Below are 21931 nucleotides of genomic sequence, written 5' to 3' on the forward strand. Positions count from 1 at the left end.
TCTTTATCTACAGTCCACTAAAGGAAACATCTCACGGATTTGTACATTGTCTATAGAAATAAAATTTTTACAAAATATCTTGTAGAAATAAACTTTTTGCAAAATTTTCAATAGAAATAAAATTTTGACAAAATTTTCTATAGAAATAAAATTTTGACAAAATTTTCTTTAGAAATAAAATTGTGACCAAATGTTCTATAGAAATAAAAGTTTGACAAAATTTTCTTTAAAAATAAAATTAAATTTTGAGAAATTTATAGAAATTTAGAATTAAATTAAGTTTTGAAAAAAACTTCTATTGAAATCAAATTTGACTTAATTTTCAATAGAAGTAAAATTTTTTTAGGAACAAAATGTTGACAAAATTTTCTATAGAAATAAAATTTTGCCAAAATTTTTATAGATTTTTTACAGTTTGGTAGTTTCGTAGTTTGGTAGTATTCTTGATGTTTTGGTAGCTTTTGCAAAGTATTCCCCCACAAATAAAAAGTACTTGTCAGAATTCCTGAAAAGTTTTACAAAATTTTCCACAGAAATAAAATTTAGAAAAAAAATTTTCTGTAGAAATAAAATTTTGACAAAATTTTCTATAGACATAAAATGTTGACAAAATTTCCTGTAGAATGAAAATTTTAACAAAATTTTCTATACAAATAAAATTTTAACAAAATTTTCTACAGAAATAAAATTTTGACAAAATTTTCTATAGGAATAAAATTTTGACAAAATTTCCTATAGAACTAAAATTAAATTTTGAGAAATTTATAAAATTTTGAATTAAATTAAGTTTTGAGAAAAACTTCTATAGAAATCAAATTTGACTAAATTTTCTATAGAAGCAAAATTTTCTTTAGGAATAAAATTTTGACATAATTTTCTTTAGCAATAAAATGTTGGCAAAATTTTCTATAGAAATAAAAGTTTGACAAAATTTTCTACAGAAATAAAATTTAGAAAAAAAAATTCTACAGAAATAAAATTTTGCTAAAATTTTCTATAGGAATAAAATTTTGACGAAATTTTCAATATGAATAAAATTTTGACAAAATTTTCTATAGAAAAAAATTTTGACAAAATTTTCTATACAAATAAAATTTTGAAAACATTTTCTATAGAAATACAATTTTGACAAAATTAAGTTTTGAGAAAAATTTTCATAGAAATAAAATTTGACAACATTTTCTTTAGGAATAACATTTTGTCAAAATTTTCTTTAGAAAAAAAAATGTTGACAAAATTTTCTATAGAAATAAAATTTTTGCCAACATTTTTATAGAAATAAGTTTTTGCCAAAATTTTCAATAGAAATAAAATTTTGACAAAATTGTCTATAGAAATAAAATTTTGACAAAATTTTTTATAGCAATAAAATTTTGACAATTTTTTTTAGAAATAATCCTTTGACAAAATTCTCAATAGAAATCAAATTTGACTAAATTTTCTATAGAAATAAAATTTTGACAAAATTTTCTTTAGAAATAAAATTGTGACAAAATTTTCTATAGAAATAAATTTTGACAAAATTTCTTATAGTAATGAAATTTTGACAAAATTTTTTATAGAAATGAAATTTTGACAGTATTTTCAAGTGTGGTTTATTGTTGGGTTTAACGAACTGCCTGAATTTGTTCTGATAATTGGTTGATAGTTTTGCTGCAAGTAGAGGATGCTGATGAGGAATGTGGTAATTCCGAAACGTGCGTCCATCCAACCATCTTGCAGTCTACAGGGCTTTGCCCAAATAAATTTGACAAACATTATTTTCCTCTGTTGGTTAAGCTACACTTGTTGTTTAGTGAATGCATGGTTTTAAGCTGAAATCAAAAAACAACAACAAAAAGTTTTACAAAAAAAAAAATAGTTTACAAAATTCTACAACAAATGGTAGATTTTTTTACAGTTTAGTAGATTGGTAGTATTCTTGATGTCTTGGTAGCTTTTGCAAAGTATTACAAACTACAAATAAGAAGTACTTGTCAGAATTCTTGAAAAGTTTTACAAAATTTTCTACAGAAATAAAATTTAAAAAAAAAAAAAAATTCTATAGAAATAAACTTTTGACAAAATTTTCTATAGACATAAAATGTTGACAAAATTTTCTTTAGAAAAAAAATTTAACAAAATTTTCTACACAAATAAAATTTTAACAACATTTTCTATAGAAATAAAATATTGACAAAATTTCTTATAGAAATAAACTTTTCACAAAATTTTCAATAGAATTAAAAATTTGCCAAAATTTTATATTGAAATAAAATTTTGACAAAATATTGTATAGAAATAAAATTTTGACAAAATTTTCTTTAAAAATAAAATTAAATTTTGAGAAATTTATAGAAATTTAGAATTAAGTTACGTTTTGAGAAAAACTTTAATTGAAATCAAATTTGACTAAATTTTCTATAGAAGTAAAATTTTCTTTAGCAATGAAATGTTGACAAAATTTTCTATAGAAATAAAATTTTCTATAGAATAAATTTGACAAACATTCTTTTCCTCGGCTGGTTAAGCTACACTTGTAGTTTAGTCAATGTATGGTTTTAAGCTGCAATAAAAAAACAACAGAAATAAAATTTTGCCAAAATTTTTATAGATTTTTTACAGTTTGGTAGTTTGGTATTATTCTTCGTGTTGGTAGCTTTTGCAAAGTATTCCCCTACAAATAAGAAGTACTTGTCACAAATCTTGAAAAGTTTTACAAAATTTTCTACAGAAATAAAATTTAGAAAAAAATTTCTATAGAAATAAACTTTTGACAAAATTTTCTATAGACATAAAATGTTTGTCAAAATTTGCTATAGAAATAAAATTTTAACAAAATTCTCTATTCAAATAAAATTTTCTACAGAAATAAAATTCTGAGAAAATATTCTATAGATATAAAATTTTGACAAAATTTTCTTTGGAAATAAAATAAAATTTTGAGAAATTTATAGAAATTTAGAATTAAATTAAGTTTTGAGAAAAACTTCTATAGAAATCAAATTTGATTAAATTTTTTATAGAAGCAAAATTTTCTTTAGGAATAAAATTTTGACAAAATTTTCTTTAGCAACAAATGTTGACAAAATTTTCTATAGAAATAAAATTTTGACAAAATTTTCTACAGAAATAAAATTGTGACAAAATATTCTATAGGCATAAAATTTTGACAAAATTGTCTACAAAAATAAAATTTTGAAAAATATTCTATAGAAATAATATTTTGACCAAATCTTCTAAAGAAATTAAGTTTTGAGAAAAATTTTTATAGAAATCAAATTTGACAAAATTTTCTATAGAAGCAAAAGTTTCTTTAGGAATAACATTTTGACAAAATTTTGTTTAGAAAAAAAATTTTGACAAAATTTTCTATAGAAATAAAATTTTGACAAAATTTTCTATAGAAATAAAAGTTTAACAAAATTTTCTATAGAAATAAAATTTTAACAAAATTTTCTATAGAAAAAAGTTTAACAAAATTCTACCACAAATGATAGATGTTTTACAGTTTAGTAGATTGGTAGTATTCTTGATGTTGTGGTAGCTTTTCCAAAGTATTCCCCTACAAATAAGAAGTACTTGACAGAATTCTTGAAAAGTTTTACAAAATTTTCTACAGAAATAAAATTAAACAAGTATATACAGCAGTAAGTTCGGCCGGGCCGAATCTTAAATACCCACCACCATGAACCAAATATTAGGGTTTCCTTTGAAATTTCAGGAGGGCTTAGGACACTTCCCGAAGATAAATTTAAAGATTTCACCTATGAAGACTATATCAGATTCTGGATTTATAAGAACCATTTTTGTTTGAGTTTTAGAGGAATCATTAACATCTCTTGTAAGTGTGCAAGAAAATTATAAAATAACGTCTTGATTTGAAGTCTTAAATCTGTAGAAGTAAAATCTGGAAATTTTACATTGAGTTTCGAGCAATTTTCCTGATCAGTGCGCCTTCTACACCCTCAAGAAGTGAAGTTGGTCTATATGGAGGCATTACCAAATGGACCGATAAAAACTTAATCCGATACATGTTTTTGTGAGCCTAAAATACCAGAATATTTACAATTTCAGGCATATCAGATAAAAACTACGGTTTTTAGAAACCCAAGGAGTTAAATCGGGAGATCGTTCTTATGGGGGCTATACTAAAATATGGACCGATACTCACCATTTTCGGCACACCTCTTTGTGACCCGAAAATACCTCTAGATTTCCAATTTCAGGCAAATAGGATAAAAACTTCGGATTCTAGAAGCCCAAGAAGTAAAATTGGGAAATCGATCTATATGGGGGCTATACCAAAATATGGACCGATATTCACCATTTTCGGCACACCTCTTTATGGTCCTAAAATACCTCTAGATTTCCAATTTCAGACAAATTGGATAAAAACTACGGTTTCTATAAGCCTAAGACCCCAAATCGGGAGATCGGTCTATATGGGGGCTATACCAAAATATGGACCGATACTCACAATTTTTGGCACACGTATTTGTGGTCCCACAATACCTCTAGATTTCCAATTTCAGGTAAATTGAATAAAAACTGCGTTTTCTATAAGCCCAAGAAGTAAAATCGGGAGATCGGTCTATATGGGGGCTATACCAAACTATGGACCGATACTCACAATTTTTGGCACACGTATTTGTGGTCCTACAATACCTCTAGATTTCCAATTTCAGGTAAATTGAATAAAAACTGCGGTTTCTATAAGCACAAGAAGTAAAATCGGGAGATCGGTCTATATGGGGGCTATACCAAAACGTGGACCGATACTCACCATTTTTGGCACGCTTCTTTATGGTCATAAAATACCTCCAGATTTCAAATTTCAGGCAAATTGGATAAAAACTACGATTTCTATAAGCCCAAGACCCCAAATCGGGAGGTCGGTTTATATGGGGACTATATCAAAACCTGGACCGATATAGCCCATCTTCGAACTTGACCTGCCTGCAGACAAAAGACGAGCTTGTGCAAAATTTCAGCACGATTGCTTCATTATTGAAGACTGTAGCGTGATTACAACAGACAGACAGACAGACGGACAGACGGACATCGTTATATCGTCTTAGAATTTCTCCCTGATCAAGAATATATATACTTTATATAGTCGGAAATCGATATTTCGATGTGTTACAAACGGAATGACAAACTTATTATAGAAATAAACTTTTGACAAAATTTTCGATAGACATAAAATGTTGACAAAATTTTCTATAGAAATAAAATTTTGACAAAATTTCTTATAGAAATAAACTTTTGACAAAATTTTCAATAGTAATAAAATTTTGACAAACTTTTCTATAGAAATAAAATTTTTACAAAATTTTCTATAGAAATAAAATTTTGACAAAATTTACTACAGAAATAAAATTGTGACAAAATATTCTATAGGAATAAAATGTTGACAAAATTTTCTACAGAAATAAAATTGTGACAAAATAATCTATAGGAATAAAATTTTGACAAAATGTTCTATAGGAATAAAATTTTGACAAAATTTTCTACAAAAATAAAATTTTGAAAAAATTTTCTATAGAAACAAAATTTTGACAAAATCTTCTAAAGAAATTAAGTTTTGAGAAAAATTTTGATAGAAATCAAATTTGACAAAATTTTCTATAGAAAAAAAAATTCTATAGAAATAAAATTTTGACAAAATTTTCGATAGACATAAAATGTTGACAAAATTTTCTGTAGAAATAAAATTTTAACAAAATTTTCTATAGAAATAAAATTTTGACAAAATTTCTTATAGAAATAAACTTTTGACAAAATTTTCAATAGAAATAAAATTGTGACAAACTTTTCTATAGAAATAAAATTTTGACAAAATTTTCTTTAGAAATAAAATTTTGACAAAATATTCTATTGAAATAAAATGTTGACAAAATTTTCTACAGAAATAAAATTGTGACAAAATATTCTATAGGAATAAAATTTTGACAAAATGTTCTATAGGAATAAAATTTTGACAAAATTTCTACAAAAATAAAATTTTGAAAAAATTTTCTATAGAAATAAAATTTTGACAAAATCTTCTAAAGAAATTAAGTTTTGAGAAAAATTTTTATAGAAATCAAATTTGACAAAATTTTCTATAGAAAAAAAAAAATTCTATAGAAATAAACTTTTGACAAAATTTTCGATAGACATACAATGTTGACAAAATTTTCGATAGAAATAAAATTTTAACAAAATTATTTATACAAATAAAATTTTAACAAAATTTTCTATAGAAATAAAATTTTGACAAAATTTCTTATAGAAATAAACTTTTGACAAAATTTTCTATAGAAATAAAATTTTGACAAAATTTACTATAGAAATAAAATTTAGACAACATTTTTTTAGAAATAAAATTTTGACAAAATTTTCTATAGAAATAAAATTTTGACAAAATTTACTATAGAAATAAAATTTTGACAAAATATTCTATAGAAATAAAATGTTGACAAAATTTTCTACAGAAATAAAATTAAATTTTGAGAAATTTAGAATTAAATTAAGTTTTGAGAAAAACTTCTATAGAAATCAAATTTGATTAAATTTTCTATAGGAGCAAAATTTTCTTTAGGAATAAAATTTTGACAAAATTTTCTTTAGAAAAACATGTTGACAAAATTGTCAATAGAAATAAAATTTTGACATCATTTTCTACAGAAATAAAATTTTGAAAAAAAAATTTCTACAGAAATAAAATATTGACAAAATGTTCTATAGGAATAAAATTTTGACGAAATTTTCGATATGAATAAAATTTTGACAAACATTTTTATAGAAATAACATTTTGACAAAATTTTCTATAAAAATAAAATTTTGAAAAAAATTTCTATGGAAATAAAATTTTGACAAAATCTTCTAAAGAAATTAAGTCTTGAGAAAAATTTTTACAGAAATCAAATTTGACAAAATGTTCTATAGAAGCAAAATTTTCTTTAGGAATAACATTTTGACAAAATTTTGTTAAAAAAAAAATGTTGACAAAATTTTCTATAGAAATAAAGTTTTTGCCAAAATTTTTATAGAAATAAGTTGTTGCCAAATTTTCTATAGAAATAAAATTTTGACAAAATTTTCTATAGACATAAAATGTTGACAAAATTTTCTATAGGAACAAAATTTTAACAAAATTTTCTATAGAATTAAAATTTTAACAAAATTTTCTATAGAAATAAAATTTTAACAAAATTTTATACAGAAATAAAATTTTGCCAAAATTTTCTATAGAAATAAAATGTTGACCAAATTGTTATAGAAATAAATTGTTGCCAAAAATTTTCTAAAGAAATAAAATGTTGACAAAATTTTCTATAGAAATAAAACTGTGACAAAATTTCCTTTAGAAAAAAGTTTTACAAAATTCTACCAAAAATGGTAGATTTTTTACAGTTTAGTAGATTGGTAGTATTCTTGATGTTTTGGTAGCTTTTCCAAAGTATTCCCCTAGAAATGAAAAGTACTTGTCAGAATTCTTGAAAATTTTTACAAAATTTTCTACAGAAATAAAATTTAGAAATAAAAATTCTATAGAAATAAAAATTTGACAAAATTTTCTATAGACATAAAATGTTGACAAAATTTTCTATAGAAATGAAATGTTGACGAAATCTTTTAGAGAAATAAAGTTTTGAGAACAATTTTTATAGAAATCAAATTTGACTAAATTTTCTATAGAAACAAAATTTTCTTTAGAAATAAAATTTTGACAAAATTTTCTTTAAAAATAAAATGTTGCCAAATTATCTATAGAAATAAAATTTTGACAAAATTTTCTACATAATTAATATTTTGCCAAAATTTTTATAGAAATAAGTTTTGCCAAAATAAATGAAATTTTCACAACATTTTCAATAGAAATAAAATTTTGATAAAATTTCCTATAGAAATAAAATTTGACAAAATTTTTTTATAAAAATAAAATTTTGACAAAATTATGGACCTACAGCATATACTGCCATCACGTACCAAATTTCAATGGGATCAGATGAAATTGGCTCCTCCAGATGGTACAAGAAAATAAATCTTGGAATCGTTGTATATGGGGTCTATTCATAATTATGGTCCGATATGGCCCAATTGTTGCATGAATGTGCGAGGGCGTATACTAACATCAAGCTTTAAATTTCAAACAGATCGAAGTAACTTTGATCTTCCACGAGAGAGAGAGGGGGTGGGTTTAGATGGGATCTGTAACTAAAAATTATCGGCTATGACCCATTTGTAATACCATCCGACGTACATCAAAAACACAGACTTGTGTAAAGTTTCAAGTGTATATTTGATTTCTTTGGGAAGTAAGCGTGATTGCAATAGACGGACCGATGGATATCACTAGATCGACTCAGATTTTTACCACGACCGAGAAGATATTATCTTTATGGGGTCTGAGACCAATATTTACAAACGGAATGACAAAGTTAATACATCCACCATAGGATCATGGTGGAGGGTATAAAAATAACATGTGTACCCGGACGAATATTCGGCCAAGCCAAATCCTATGTACTTTCTATTAGTTGGTTCATATGGAGTCTAGATAAAAAAGGCAGATTAAGTTTCTATATAAGGCAACTGAGGTCTGGAAGTGTTTATATGTAATTATGATCTGATATGGACTATTTTATGTGGCTAATATGTCTTGCTACCAACTTCATATTGCTATCATTTCTAATCCGCTCGTCTGCCGTCTGACAATTTTATTCCAATGATAGTTTTTTTTTTTATTGTTTAGAAACTTTTAAAAATACATTGATCTACAAGTTACTGATTTTGATTGAGCAGTTTGTGCACAAACAAAATTTTCGATGTAATCTGGTCAGAACTCGAGAGCTGGTCAAGATGTGCTAACAGCTAATAGTCACTCCTTAAAACAAGGTGTTAAAAATATTTTTCTTTTTTTTTTAATTTTTATTTATAAACAATTTTCAATTCAATAAAATAACAATGAAATATGAAAAAAAAAACAAAACAACGACTAAAGATAAATACAATGGTATAAAATAACAAATATATTAAATACTTAGCACTCTATGAAATTAAAATCTACATAAGGGGATAACTCACATTGGCTGCATTTAATTTATTTGGATGGAACCCAATTACTCATTAGTTGCAATTAGTTGCTCTACCACCATCCCTTGACTTTATGTAGAACAGTCTTAAAAACGGGAACCTTTACGGGAAAAGGTTTGGCCACTTTAATGGGAACATATTTGATCACTTCATAGGGTACACGTTTCTCCACGGGCACAGGGATATGTTTCTCCACCGGATATGGAACAATACGCTCCACTGGAATTTTCAAATCCTTCTCCACGGGAACTTGAACATTTTTTGTAATGGGTATATGAATAGGGACAGGTTTCTTAATGGGTACAATGACAGCATGTGAAACGGGTATTTGAACGGGTTCATGGACGGGAACATGTAATTTCTTAACAACCGGATAGGGATGATAGTTAATGACATCGGGTTGTTTTTCTTCATGATGGCTTTCCAAGCCAACACCTCCACTACCACTAGCCGAACTAGAAGGTCCCGAGGGCATATAATCACCATGTTCACTGTGTTCCTCGGCATAGGAAGAGCTACTCTCGGCAGCCTGCTCCACACTATTGTACGAATTGTACGAATCATGCTGGGAGGATCCTCCATAATGGGGCTGATATGCTGGGTATTGATACTGACTGGCTGGCTGTTGATGCGTGAGTTCATTGTAACCGGATGCAGACTGGTAATGATGCAGAAAATTGCCTTCAGAGATTTTGTCGTTATTACCGCTACTGCCATAGCTATCGACAGAATTACTTGCACCAAAATCGCTACCATAACCTCCTCCATAAGTGTGGGTGGAGGGTCCAGTACCACCAATACCTTGGTTGGCTCCATAATAATGATAAGGTGTTGACGACGACGACAACGACGATGATGGTGATGCTGTAAATGATGTTGAAAGTTTACCAAAGTTCCATGATGGCCGGAAACCATTACTTCCGCCATTATTTGTAGTGCCTGCTGTCAATGCAGCACCCAGTAGACCTGCATTATGCGTTCCTGCTGCCTGTAAATTATAAATGGCCGAATGTAGACCTGTGTTAGTTGCCTCACCATTACCACTCGACGAGGAGCCACTTGACGATTGTGCAGCATAGCCATGTTCCTGATGCTCCTCATAGATGGGTTTTGCCTCGGTATAGAGATTGCTGGTGGGATGCGACGATGATGACGATGATGAACCATAACCATAACCAGATGGAGCTGATGGGCTAGAGCCCCCCGTATTTCTAATATGTTGCAAACCCGAGAGACTAACAAGACCATTTAGTGTGGAGGAGGACAATCCATGGCCTCCACTGGCATCGGAAGAGTAACTTCTTTTTACAGAATCTCCTGCATTGACTTCGGCGGCACTTTGGTGTTCACCTGCCTTATTAGCCTCGGCATTTGAATTTTCATGTTGGTGCTGGTGCTGGTACTGGTACTGATGTTGCTGACCTTGGTTACTACTGTGACGAGCAAGTCGTTGAAAAGACTCCATGCTTGTCATCATCCTTCTACTCATTGACGCTTTATTAATGGGGTACTCGTGATGGCTCCCATCCATTTCCGTTTGTTTTAATGACGTTGCTGTAACCTCAGATGCCATAGCATGTGTCGATAATGGCGATAATGATGATTCATAGACAATTAACACCGTTGCCAGGGCAAGTAACGTTTGCTGTGATGGTTGGGATGCAGTTCGTATGCGAATGCGTGTTGCACAATGGATTCATGTGTACGTCCGTTGGTAAATCGAGAAGTAGAGAAGAAAACATAAAATAAGTTCGTTATTAAAGTTTGTGTTGCATGCAGCACATCTACAAAGATTCTAGCAAATTACGAATTAATATGAAGTTCTGATCATTGAGAGGGTAATGGATTGGATATGGTACAACCTGGAGAGTTTTTAACCGCCCGAGTTACATATTCATCCAAAAATTAATTTTAAGTTCCCAAATATGTAGCGAAATGCAAAGGTTTATAATTACTTGCCACCTTTGAATTTCGTTCCCTGTAGACATTATGTCAGCATCCACTGGTTTCCACAGAATATTTTTAGTGCTAGAGTCTTAAGATCAACTTCAAGCAATAAAGAAAAAAAGCCCCTGAAGAGTGCAGTTTCATTTATTATATAACTCCCGCCACTATAGAATGGGATGCATTGTGGGCACCAACTTCAGGTTGCTATCATGTCTAAAGCGGTGACAGATTTTTTATACCCTCCACCATAGAATGGGGGGTACATTAACTTTATCATTCCGTTTTTAACACATCGAAATATTGATCTAAGACCCCATAAAGTATATATATGCTGGGTCGTGGTTGTCTGTCGATCTAAACATGTCCGTCCGTCCGTCTGTCTGTTGAAATCACGCTAACTTCCGAACGAAACAAGCTATCGACTTCAAACTTTGCACAAGTAGTTATCATTCATGTAGATCGGATGGTATTGCAAACGGGCCATATCGGTCCACTTTTACGTATAGCCCCCACATAAACGGACCCCCAGATTTGCCTTGCGGAGCCTTTAAGAGTAGCATATTTCATCCGAACTGGCTGAAATTTGGTACGTGGTGTTAGTATATGGTCTCTAACAACCATGCAAAAATTGGTCCCTATCGGTTCATAATTTTATATAGCCCCCATATAAACCGATCCCCAGATTTGACCTCCGGAGCCTCTTAGAGGACCAAAATTCATCCGATCCGGTTGAAATTTGGTACGTAGTGTTAGTATATGGTCTCTAAAAACCATGCAAAAAGTGTCCATATCGGTCCGTAATTATATATAGCCCCCATATAAACCGATCCCCAGATTTGTCCTCCGGAGCCTCTTGCAGAAGCAAAATTCATCCGATCCGGTTGAAATTTGGTACGTAGTGTTAGTATATGGTCTCTAACAACCATGCAAAAAGTGGTCCATATCGGTCCGTAATTATATATAGCCCCCATATAAACCGATCCCCAGATTTGATCTCCGCAGCCTCTTGCAGGAGCAAAATTCGTTCGATCCGGTTGAAATTTGGTACGTGGTGTCAGTATATGGTCTCTAAAAACCATGCACAAATTGGTTCATATCGGTTCATAATTATATATAGCCCCCATATAAACCGATCCCCAGATTTGTCCTCCGGAGCCTCTTGCAGGAGCAAAATTCATCCGATGCGGTTGAAATTTGCAACGTGGTGTTAGTATATGGCCGCTAATAACCATGCCGAAATTGGTCCATATCGGTCTATAGTTATATATAGCTGATCTCCAATCACACAAAAATTGGTCCATATCGGTTCATAATAATGGTTGCCATTCGAGCCCAAATTAATCTACCAAGGTTAGATTAGGTTAGGTTATGTGGAAGCCCGATGTATCAGGCTCACTTAGACTATTCAGTCCATTGTGATACCACAGTGGTGAACTTCTCTCTTATCACTGAGTGCTGACCGATTCCATGTTAAGCTCAATGACAAGGGACCTCCTTTTTATAGCCGAGTCCGAACGGCGTTCCACATTCCAGTGAAACCACTTAGAGAAGCTTTGAAACCCTCAGAAATGTCACCAGCATTACTGAGGTGGGATAATCCACCGCTGAAAAACTTTTTGGTGTTCGGTCGTAGCAGGAATCGAACCTACGACTTTGTGTATGCAAGGCGGGCATGCTAACCATTGCACCACGGTGGCTCCCTAATCTACCAAAATTGTATTTCTATAGAAAATTTGGTCAAAATTTTATTTCTGTACAAAACTTTGTTAAAATTTTGTTTCTATAGAAATGTTTGTCAAAATTGTATTTCTATAGAAAATTTGGTCAAAATTTTATGTCTATAGAAAATTTTAAAAAATTACAGATTTGACGAAAATGGACCAAAATCAACCATCGGACCAAATTTAAAAATTAATAATTTTTTGGACCAATTTTGGTCCAATCGGACCAAAATGGCAACCCTGGTCGCATGGTCATTCCAGTAGGTCTGAGCGACATCGCTGTATGCTAACCAATAATGGCTTAAAAAGAATGATCCGGACTTAATTTCCACAGCACAATGGTTACCAATATCACAGGATCTCAATTCATTGCACTCTCGTGTATGGGACACCGTAGACAGTGAAGTTGCCACTGAAAAAATTGTCAATCATCTCAAGACGGTGCTTCACCGGTAACATTTTCAGGTGAATTCTTTGGTAAGTAAACCCGATTCTTTCCAAAGAGGTAACCTGAAAAGTTACTCCTTCAGTTGGCCACCAGAACTGAAGCGCCACCGATGGTAATGGTGCGATGGATGCTCCCCGTTCTTATTAATAGAATATTATCGGAAAAATATCCTAAAGTCAGTATTGAAGTCATGGACAGACAAATATTTTCGTAACAGACCATGACCATGACCAGCACGCGTTAATCAAGCTTGGAAAGCAGGTTCCTCGCTTCATGTTTTCCACACAATGGCAAATAAAATCTCCGGCTCTTAATCCCTTTTTTGCGCCTGTGGCATTTTGACTTTTGCATCTGTGGCATTTTATGTTAGAGAGTAAGGTTGGCACTGAAAAATATCAAAATATCGACCATCTCAAGGTAATAGGCCCAAATACACTTTCAGCTGACGTATTTGGCAAGTAAACCCGATTCTTTCCAAAGAGGTGACCTGAAAAGTTATTCCTTCGGTTACCCACCAGAACTAAAGCCCTGCCAATGGTAAGCTGTGAACTGGCGTAATAGCCGATGTATGCTTCCTGCTCTTATTAATCGACTATTGGGTTAGAATAAATCCCAACTTTTGTGGGAAAAATGTCATAAAGACAGTATTACAATACTGGTCAGACATATATTATGGTCGTTCCAAATGGTCATTCCAAAATAACAAAGCGATTCAAACGGAAGCTTCCTCGCTTCATTTCCACCGGGCAATAGTCACCAATATCACCGGATCTCAATCCATTGGACGGGGCAATTTGGATAGTAAGGTTGGCACTAAAAAAAATACCATACTGTCGATAATCTTAAGGCGGAGCTTCGCCGGTAATGGGTACAAATACCGTACGCAGAGAAGGAGCACAATTACCTCCTAGAGCAAACTGATATTTTTGGATGGGGGAGAAAGTAACAGTTTTCTCGTCAAATATAAATTGATTGTAGAAATCAGATACATAATGGCAGTGAAAATAACATGGTTACCAAAATCCAAATTAATATCATTTAAAAGTTAAAACTTTTTCCAAAATTTTACTACTTTTTTTATAAAAAATTTTGTCAAAATTGTATTTCTATAGAAAATGTTGTCAAAATTGTATTTCTATAGCAAATGTTGTCAAAAGAATTTTATAGAAAATTTTGTCAAAATTTTATTTCTATACAATAATTCGTCAAAATTTTAGTTCTGTACAATAATTCGTACAAATTTTATTTCTATAGAAAATTGTGTCAAAATTTTATTTCTATAGAAAATTTTGTCAAAATTTTATTTCTATAGAAAATTTGGTCAAAATTTTATTTCAATAGAAAATGTTGTCAAAATTTTATTTCAATAGAAAATTTTGTCAAAATTTTATTTCTATACAATAAATAATTCGCCAAAATTTTTTTTCTGGACAATAATTCGTAAAAATTTTATTTCTTTAGAAAATTTTGTCAAAATTTTATTTCTATAGAAAATTTTTTAAAAGTTTTATTTCTATAGAAAATTTTGTCAAAATTTTATTTCTATAGAAAATTGTGTCAAAATTTTATTTCGATAGAAAATTTTGTCACAATTTTATTTCTATAGAAAATTTGGTCAAAATTTTATTTTTATAGAAAATTTCGTAAAAATTTTATTTCTATAGAAAATTTGGTCAAAATTTTATTTCAATAGAAAATTTTGTCAAAATTTCATTTTTATAGAAATTTTGGTAAAAATTTTATTTCTATAGAAAATTTGGTCAAAATTTTATTTCTATAGAAAATTTGGTCAAAATTGTATTTCTGTAGAAAATTTTTATTTCTATAGAAAATTTTGTCAAAATTTTATTTCAATAGAAAATTTTGTCAAAATTTTATTTCTATAGAAAATTTTGTCAAAGTTTTATTTCTATAGAAAATTTGGTCAAAATTTTATTTCTGTAGAAAATTTGGTCAAAATTTTATTTCAATAGAAAATTTTGTCAAAATTTTATTTTTATAGAAAATTTTGTCAAAATTTTATTTCTATAGAAAATTTTGTCAAAATGTTATTTTTATAGAAAATTTTGTCAAAATGTTATTTTTATAGAAAATTTTGTCAAAATTTTATTTTCGTAGAAAATTTTGTGAAAATTTTAATTCTATAGAAAATTTGGTCTAAATTTTATTTCTATAGAAAATTTGGCCAAAATTTTATTTCAATAGAAAATTTTGTCAAAATTTTATTTCAATAGAAAATTTTGTCAAAATTTTATTTCAATAGAAAATTTTGTCAAAATTTTATTTCAATAGAAAATTTTGTCAAAATTTTATTTCAATAGAAAATTTTGTCAAAATTTTAGTTCAATAGAAAATTTTGTCAAAATTTCATTTTTATAGAAAATTTCGTCATAATTTTATTTCTATACAATAATTCGTCAAAATTTTATTTCTATACAATAATTCGTCAAACTTTTATTTCTGTACAATAATACGTCAAAATTTTATTTCTATAGAAAATTTTGTCAAAATTTTATTTCTATAGAAAATTTTGTCAAAATTTTATTTCTATAGAAAATTTTGTCAAAATTTTATTTCTATAGAAAATTTTGTCAAAATTTTATTTCAATAGAAAATTTTGTCAAAATTTTATTTCAATAGAAATTTTGTCAAAATTTTATTTCAATAGAAAATTTTGTCAAAATTTTATTTCTATAGAAAACTTTGTCAAAATTTTATTTATATAGAAAATTTGGTCAAAATTTTATTTCTATAGAAAATTTGGTCAAAATTTTATTTCAATAGAAAATTTGGTCAAAATTTTATTTCAATAGAAAATTTTGTCAAAATTTTATTTCTATAGAAAATTTTGTCAAAATTTTATTTCTATAGAAAATTTTGTCAAAATTTTATTTCTATAGAAAATTTTGTCAAAATTTTATTTCTATAGAAAATTTTGTCAAAATGTTATTTCTATAGAGAATTTGGTCAAAATTTTATTTCAATAGAAAATTTTGTCAAAATTTTAATTCTATAGAAAATTTTGTCAAAATTTTATTTCTATAGAAAATTTTGTCAAAATTTTATTTCTATAGGAAATTTGGTCAAAATTTTATTTCTATAGAAAATTTTGTCAAAATTGTATTTCTATAGAAAATTTGGTCAACATTTTATTTCTATAGAACATTTTGTCAAAATTTTATTTTTATAGAAAATTTTGTCAAAATTTTATTTCTATAGAAAAATTTTATTTCCAAAATCAAAATTTTATTTCCAAAATCAAAAAATGTTGTCAAAATTTTATTTCCAAAATCAACCAAATTCCATGTGGTCCTACCATCGGACCAAATTTAAAAATTAATAATTTTGTGGACCAATTTGGTCCGATCGGACCAAAATGGCAACCCTGGTCGCATGGTCATTCCAATAGGACTCAGCGACATCGCTGTATGCCAACCAAGAATGGCTTAAAAAGAAAGATCCGGGCTTAATTTCCACAGCACAATGGTTACCAATATCACAGGCAAGGCGCCGTCTTGAGATGATAGAAAATGCGGTATTTTTTTAGTGGCAACTTTAGTCTCCAAAATACCCCAGACGCAAAAGCCCAAAGGTCCACCCGGTTACCAAAGGTCCACCCGGTTACCATCATCGCCGTTTGAGTTCTGGTGGTCAATTCAAGGTGAACGTTTTCAGATGACATATTTGGCGAATAAATCCGATCATTTGGTTTGTTCACAAACTGCTCAATTTGGAATGACTTCTAATCGAAGAAGTCCAAAATTATTAATTGGCCACTTTGGCAAATAAAAATTTGCATCAATTCAGCTATCGAACCGCCTGGCGAATTCAATAAAAGGTGAAACTTCTTAAAGAAGGTTCAAAACATTCATAAATGCCACCAAAATTACTAGAAATTGTTTACTCACGCGCACACCTCTAATTAGATTTTTGGGCAAAATGGACCACCGCACATATGGAAAACACACCCAGAGGCTAGACCAACTGAAATCACTTGTCTGATTTATGCAGCACAAAAATACCATATGCCATGGGATTAAATGTAATACACAAACCCATCATTATGTATGGATCTGAAATTATTGTTGTCCGTTTGTTCGTACAGAAGGCTGGGAGATCACACAGGTTGTGGATTTAAAGGCGGAAACCAAAACCTCCTCATCCTTGCTGCAAAAATCCCCCTCTATTCATGTATTGTTTCAATAATAATCACCTACACGATGACCTCATCATCAACGATGCTATCATTTAAACTCACAGAAGGAACACCCACTATGGCCACGTTGTGATTTTGGCCGTACCCATGTGTAGCCTTTTATTTAAGCCATCGTTTAGTTGGCTTATCATGACTATGTTGATGTTTTTGCTTACTGGCCAAACAGCCTGCCGCTAGTGATTGATTTAAGGTTCCAGAGCATTGGTCTAAGCTTTGTGATTTGCTTGATGCACAAAAAACTAAATCAAGAGTCTGAGTCTCTGTGTACCATCGTACCAATGGCAAACATTCACCGTGTGATGATAATGACATTACCAAGATTTATGTAAGTTATGACATTCCATCTAATCAGACTTGTGATGGGACACATGGGCCATATAATCAGAGATGTTTTGTTTGGTATTAATACAAGCAAGTAGAAAGTGGGAAAGAGCTAAAGTCATTTATGAACTTTAAACGAATTCTTTTACCATAAAGCAGGTTTCGGCTCAAATCAGTAGATTTCCAATGGCCAACTATCAATTGACTGGTAGTGGTGTTTATACCCTGCGCCACACTGTGGAACACTGTGTGTGGGTATTATAAGTTAGTGCATATGTTTTTAACACCCAGAAGGAGACGAGATAGACACATGGTGTCTTTGGCAAAAATGCTCAGGGTGGGTTCCTGAGTCGATATAGCCATTTCGACAAAAATGCTCAAAATACCAACATTTTGCTTGTAAAATCGCCACTGCTTAGTCGAAAAGTTGTAAAAATTACTCTAATTTTCCTAAACTTCTAATAGATATATATCGAGCGATAAATCATAAATAAACTTTTGCGAAGTTTCCTTAAAATTTCTTCAGATTTAAATGTTTCCAATATTTTTTTTACTAACATTGTGTTCCACCCTGGTGCATTAGCCGACTTAAATTTTGAGTCTATAGATTTTGTAGAAGTCTATCAAATTCTTTCCAAAGTGAGTGTGATATTTAAATGTATGTATTTGGGATAAACATTTATATATAGCCCCCAACACATTTGACGGATGTGATATGGTATCGAAAATTTAGATCTACAAAGTGGTGCAGGGTATAATATAGTCGGCCCCGCCCGATTTCAGTCTTTCCTTACTTGTTTTAAATTAAATACTGCAAAAAAATATTGACCTAATATGGAAGATTATGCAGCCAAAATTTTAGTAAATATTAAAGACAAATTTATTTAAAATAATGAGAATTTAATAAAAATAAAGTTTATAATCTTTGCTTCAAAATTGGAGCCATTTTTACATGTTTAAAATCGACAGTGGCGATTTTGCAAGGAAAATCGATGGCAAGGTATCTTAAAACTTCTTAACACCGTATACTCAATTGTAAATAAGTCCATACGGGGTATATATTAAACAAAAACAGGCCGATTAAATGCGTTAATAATTCAGTTTGACAAAATTTTCTATAGAAATAAAATTTTGACAAAATTTTCTATAGAAATAAAATTTTGACAAAATTTTCTATAGAAATAAAATTTTGACAAAATTTTCTATAGAAATAAAATTTTGACAAAATTTTCTATAGAAATAAAATTTTGACAAAATTTTCTATAGAAATAAAATTTTTACAACAATTTTCTATAGATGTAAAATTTTGACAACAATTTTCTATAGCAGTAAAATTTGGACAAAATTTTCTGTAGCAATAAAATTTTGACAAAATTTTGTATAGCAATAAAATTTTGAAAAAATTTTCTATAGCAATAAAATTTTGACAAAATTTTGTATAGCAACAAAGTTTTGACAAAATTTTGTATAGCAATAAAATTTTGACAAAATTTTCTGTAGCAATAAAATTTCGACAAAATTTTCTATAGTAAAAAAATTTTGACAAAATTTTCTATAGTAAAAAAATTTTGACAAAATTTTCTATAGTAAAAAAATTTTGACATCATTTTCTATAGGAATAAAATTTTGGCAAAATTTTGTATAGCAACAAAGTTTTGACAAAATTTTGTATAGCAATAAAATTTTGACAAAAATTTTCTATAAAATAAAATTTTGACAACATTTTCTATAGCAATAAAATGTTGACAAATTTTTCTATAGTAAAAAAATTTTGACAAAATTTTCTATAGAAATAAAATTTTGACAAAATTTTCTATAGAAATAAAATTTTGACAAAATTTTCTATAGAAATAAAATTTTGACAAATTTTTCTATAGAAATAAAATTTTGACAAAATTTTCTATAGAAATAAGATTTTGACAACATTTTCTATAGCAATAAAATTTTGACAAAATTTTGTAAAATTTTGGTAGATTATTTTTGGGAATCGGCTATATGTAACTATAGACCGATATGGACTAATTTTGGCATGGTTGTTAGCGGCCATATACCAGCGCAATGTACCAGATTTCACCACATACAAAATTTCAACCGGGATGAATTTTGATCCTCCAATAGCTCCGGTGGTCAAATCTGAGGACCGGTTTAAATGGGGAATTATATACAATTAAGACCGATATGGACCAATTTGTGCATGGTTGTTAAAGACCATAGACTAACACCACTTACCAACTTTCAACCGGATCGGGTGAATTTTGCTCTTCTAAGGGGCTCCGGAGGTCAAATTTTGAGATCGGTTTATATGGGGGCTACATATAATTATGGACCGATATGGACCAATTCCTGCATGGTTGTTAGAGACTATATACTAACACCATGTACCACATTTCAGCCGGATCGGATGAAATTTGTTTCTCTTAGAGGCTCCGCTAGCCAAATCGGGAGATAGTTCTAAACTCCATTCTTTGAATATGTATTAGTATATTTTCCCTCAATAATCAATAATTCTAAGTTCCAAAATCTGTCTAAATAAAATGCATTTTTCAAAACAAAGTCAGAAAAATATTACGCAGACCGGCTTTTATTTTTCTCTTTTAGCTGGTCTTTTTTCCAAATTAGCTGGTCTAGTGGCGCTCTTAAGCGCCGGCCAAACACGGGTAGGCAGGGATTTAGGATCCTCAATTTAAATATTTTTCTTTTTTAACACTTGCCTCCTCACGGCAAACATTACATTATCCTTTAAAAATATGAAAAAGCGAGTTATAAAAAATTGAATAAAAGGTACTTCTTGTGTAGAACACCTTTGGAAGGACGTTTTTGGAAGTGCATTTAAAGGTGTGCCTTTGTAAGAACTTCCAATTTTTTTGCTGGGAATGTAAAGAATTTGAACGTTTGTTAAATTGGAATTTCGTTAAACAGAAATTCGGCTGTATACTGTTCTCATTTGTTTTTCTCTTTTAAATGTCTGACCTACACTTCGCCATTATAAACCAGCCTGGAGAAAAAGATCCCCTAACGTCACTATGATTTATTTGTCACTTTCCTTACTCATAGATATTCTTGGCACTTCTCCAAATCATAGACGCTGGCGTTCTACATATTCAGTCCCTATATCGCTTTATCCAAAGAACCGCTATTTGGACACTCAATTTGTGTGGCACGAATACTGCTTGATAAATAAGGTCCGTTGTAAGGCCTGTTCAACGTCGTTTTTTCCTGCTGGGTAGTAGGAAATTTCTGGTACTATGCAAGGGTACTTGAGATTTGGTTCATTTGGTCTTTTTTATGTCAGCATATTCTTGTTTTAATTAATTGCTAATTTGTAATTTATTTTCATTAGGTAGTATTGTTGTTATTGTTTCTATAAAAACACTGTATACAAAAATATTATTTTTTTGTGTTTTTTTTTTAATATTCACCAAAACCGCTTCATGTTATTGTAGGCATACACACATTTACACACACTTGAACACTTTGACCTTATTTAGCTTACCAAATTGTATGACACCATCTTGAATTTGGTTATTTATAAAAAAATCGAAAATCTGCTCCTTTTTAAAGCGCTCTATATTTCGTATTATCCGTTTGTTTATTGTTTTTTGTGGTTCTATTATTTTTCTACGAAAATAAAAGTTCGTTTATCCTTTTTCAGCTTCTAGTGATGTTGCTGATGATGCTGGTGCTGTTGGTAGTGCTAGTGATGGTGGTGGTGGAAGTTGGCAACTTAATGTGAGTCAATGCAAAACTTACATTTGAATTTATATGATTTGGAAATATTTATTTAAGGAGGAAATCCATTTCAATCCATCGTAGTCTTGCACTCTCTTTCTCACTCTCTCTCCGGTTTTGAGCTATGCCATAAAGCGGCATATTATTCAAGCAAAAAGCGCAATGACTGCAAAAGTCGAAGGGAGTCAAATGGTTTGGAGGCAGCAACATCAGCAACGACTTTTAAAAGTGCAAGCAAACAACCAAATTGTAGCAAATCAAATGAAGCATAACGAAATCGTCTACAAGCTGTGGATGCAAAATAACACAGCAGCCAAAAAACCTACCGAAAAAAATCCAAGGCAAATGAAACGAAAGCGGAGCATAGCTGGAAAGGAAATAAAGAAAAACTGAGCTCAATCGGTTTTCCTTTTTTGTGTAAAATATTTGAGTTTTATGCTTCGAACGCCTAGTAAGGGGGGGGGGGGGGGTATTTATTGGCGCCA

The 21931-nt window shown here is 29.8% G+C and overlaps 1 protein-coding gene across 1 annotated transcript; it reads right to left on the reverse strand.

Moving 5' to 3' along the window:
- Positions 1–8944: 8944 nt before the first annotated feature.
- Positions 8945–21445, reverse strand: LOC142219657 (uncharacterized). The gene is made up of 2 exons (XM_075288539.1): positions 21211–21445; positions 8945–10709 (listed from the first exon to the last, which is right to left on the reverse strand). The coding sequence occupies exons 1-2, from the start codon at positions 21226–21228 to the stop codon at positions 9117–9119; spliced, it is 1611 nt and encodes a 536-aa protein (XP_075144654.1). The 5' UTR covers positions 21229–21445; the 3' UTR covers positions 8945–9116.
- Between the last annotated feature and the right edge of the window lie 486 nt (positions 21446–21931).

The sequence above is a fragment of the Haematobia irritans genome, chromosome 1 (genome assembly GCF_050003625.1).
Source record: "Haematobia irritans isolate KBUSLIRL chromosome 1, ASM5000362v1, whole genome shotgun sequence".
Lineage (NCBI taxonomy): Eukaryota > Metazoa > Arthropoda > Insecta > Diptera > Muscidae > Haematobia > Haematobia irritans.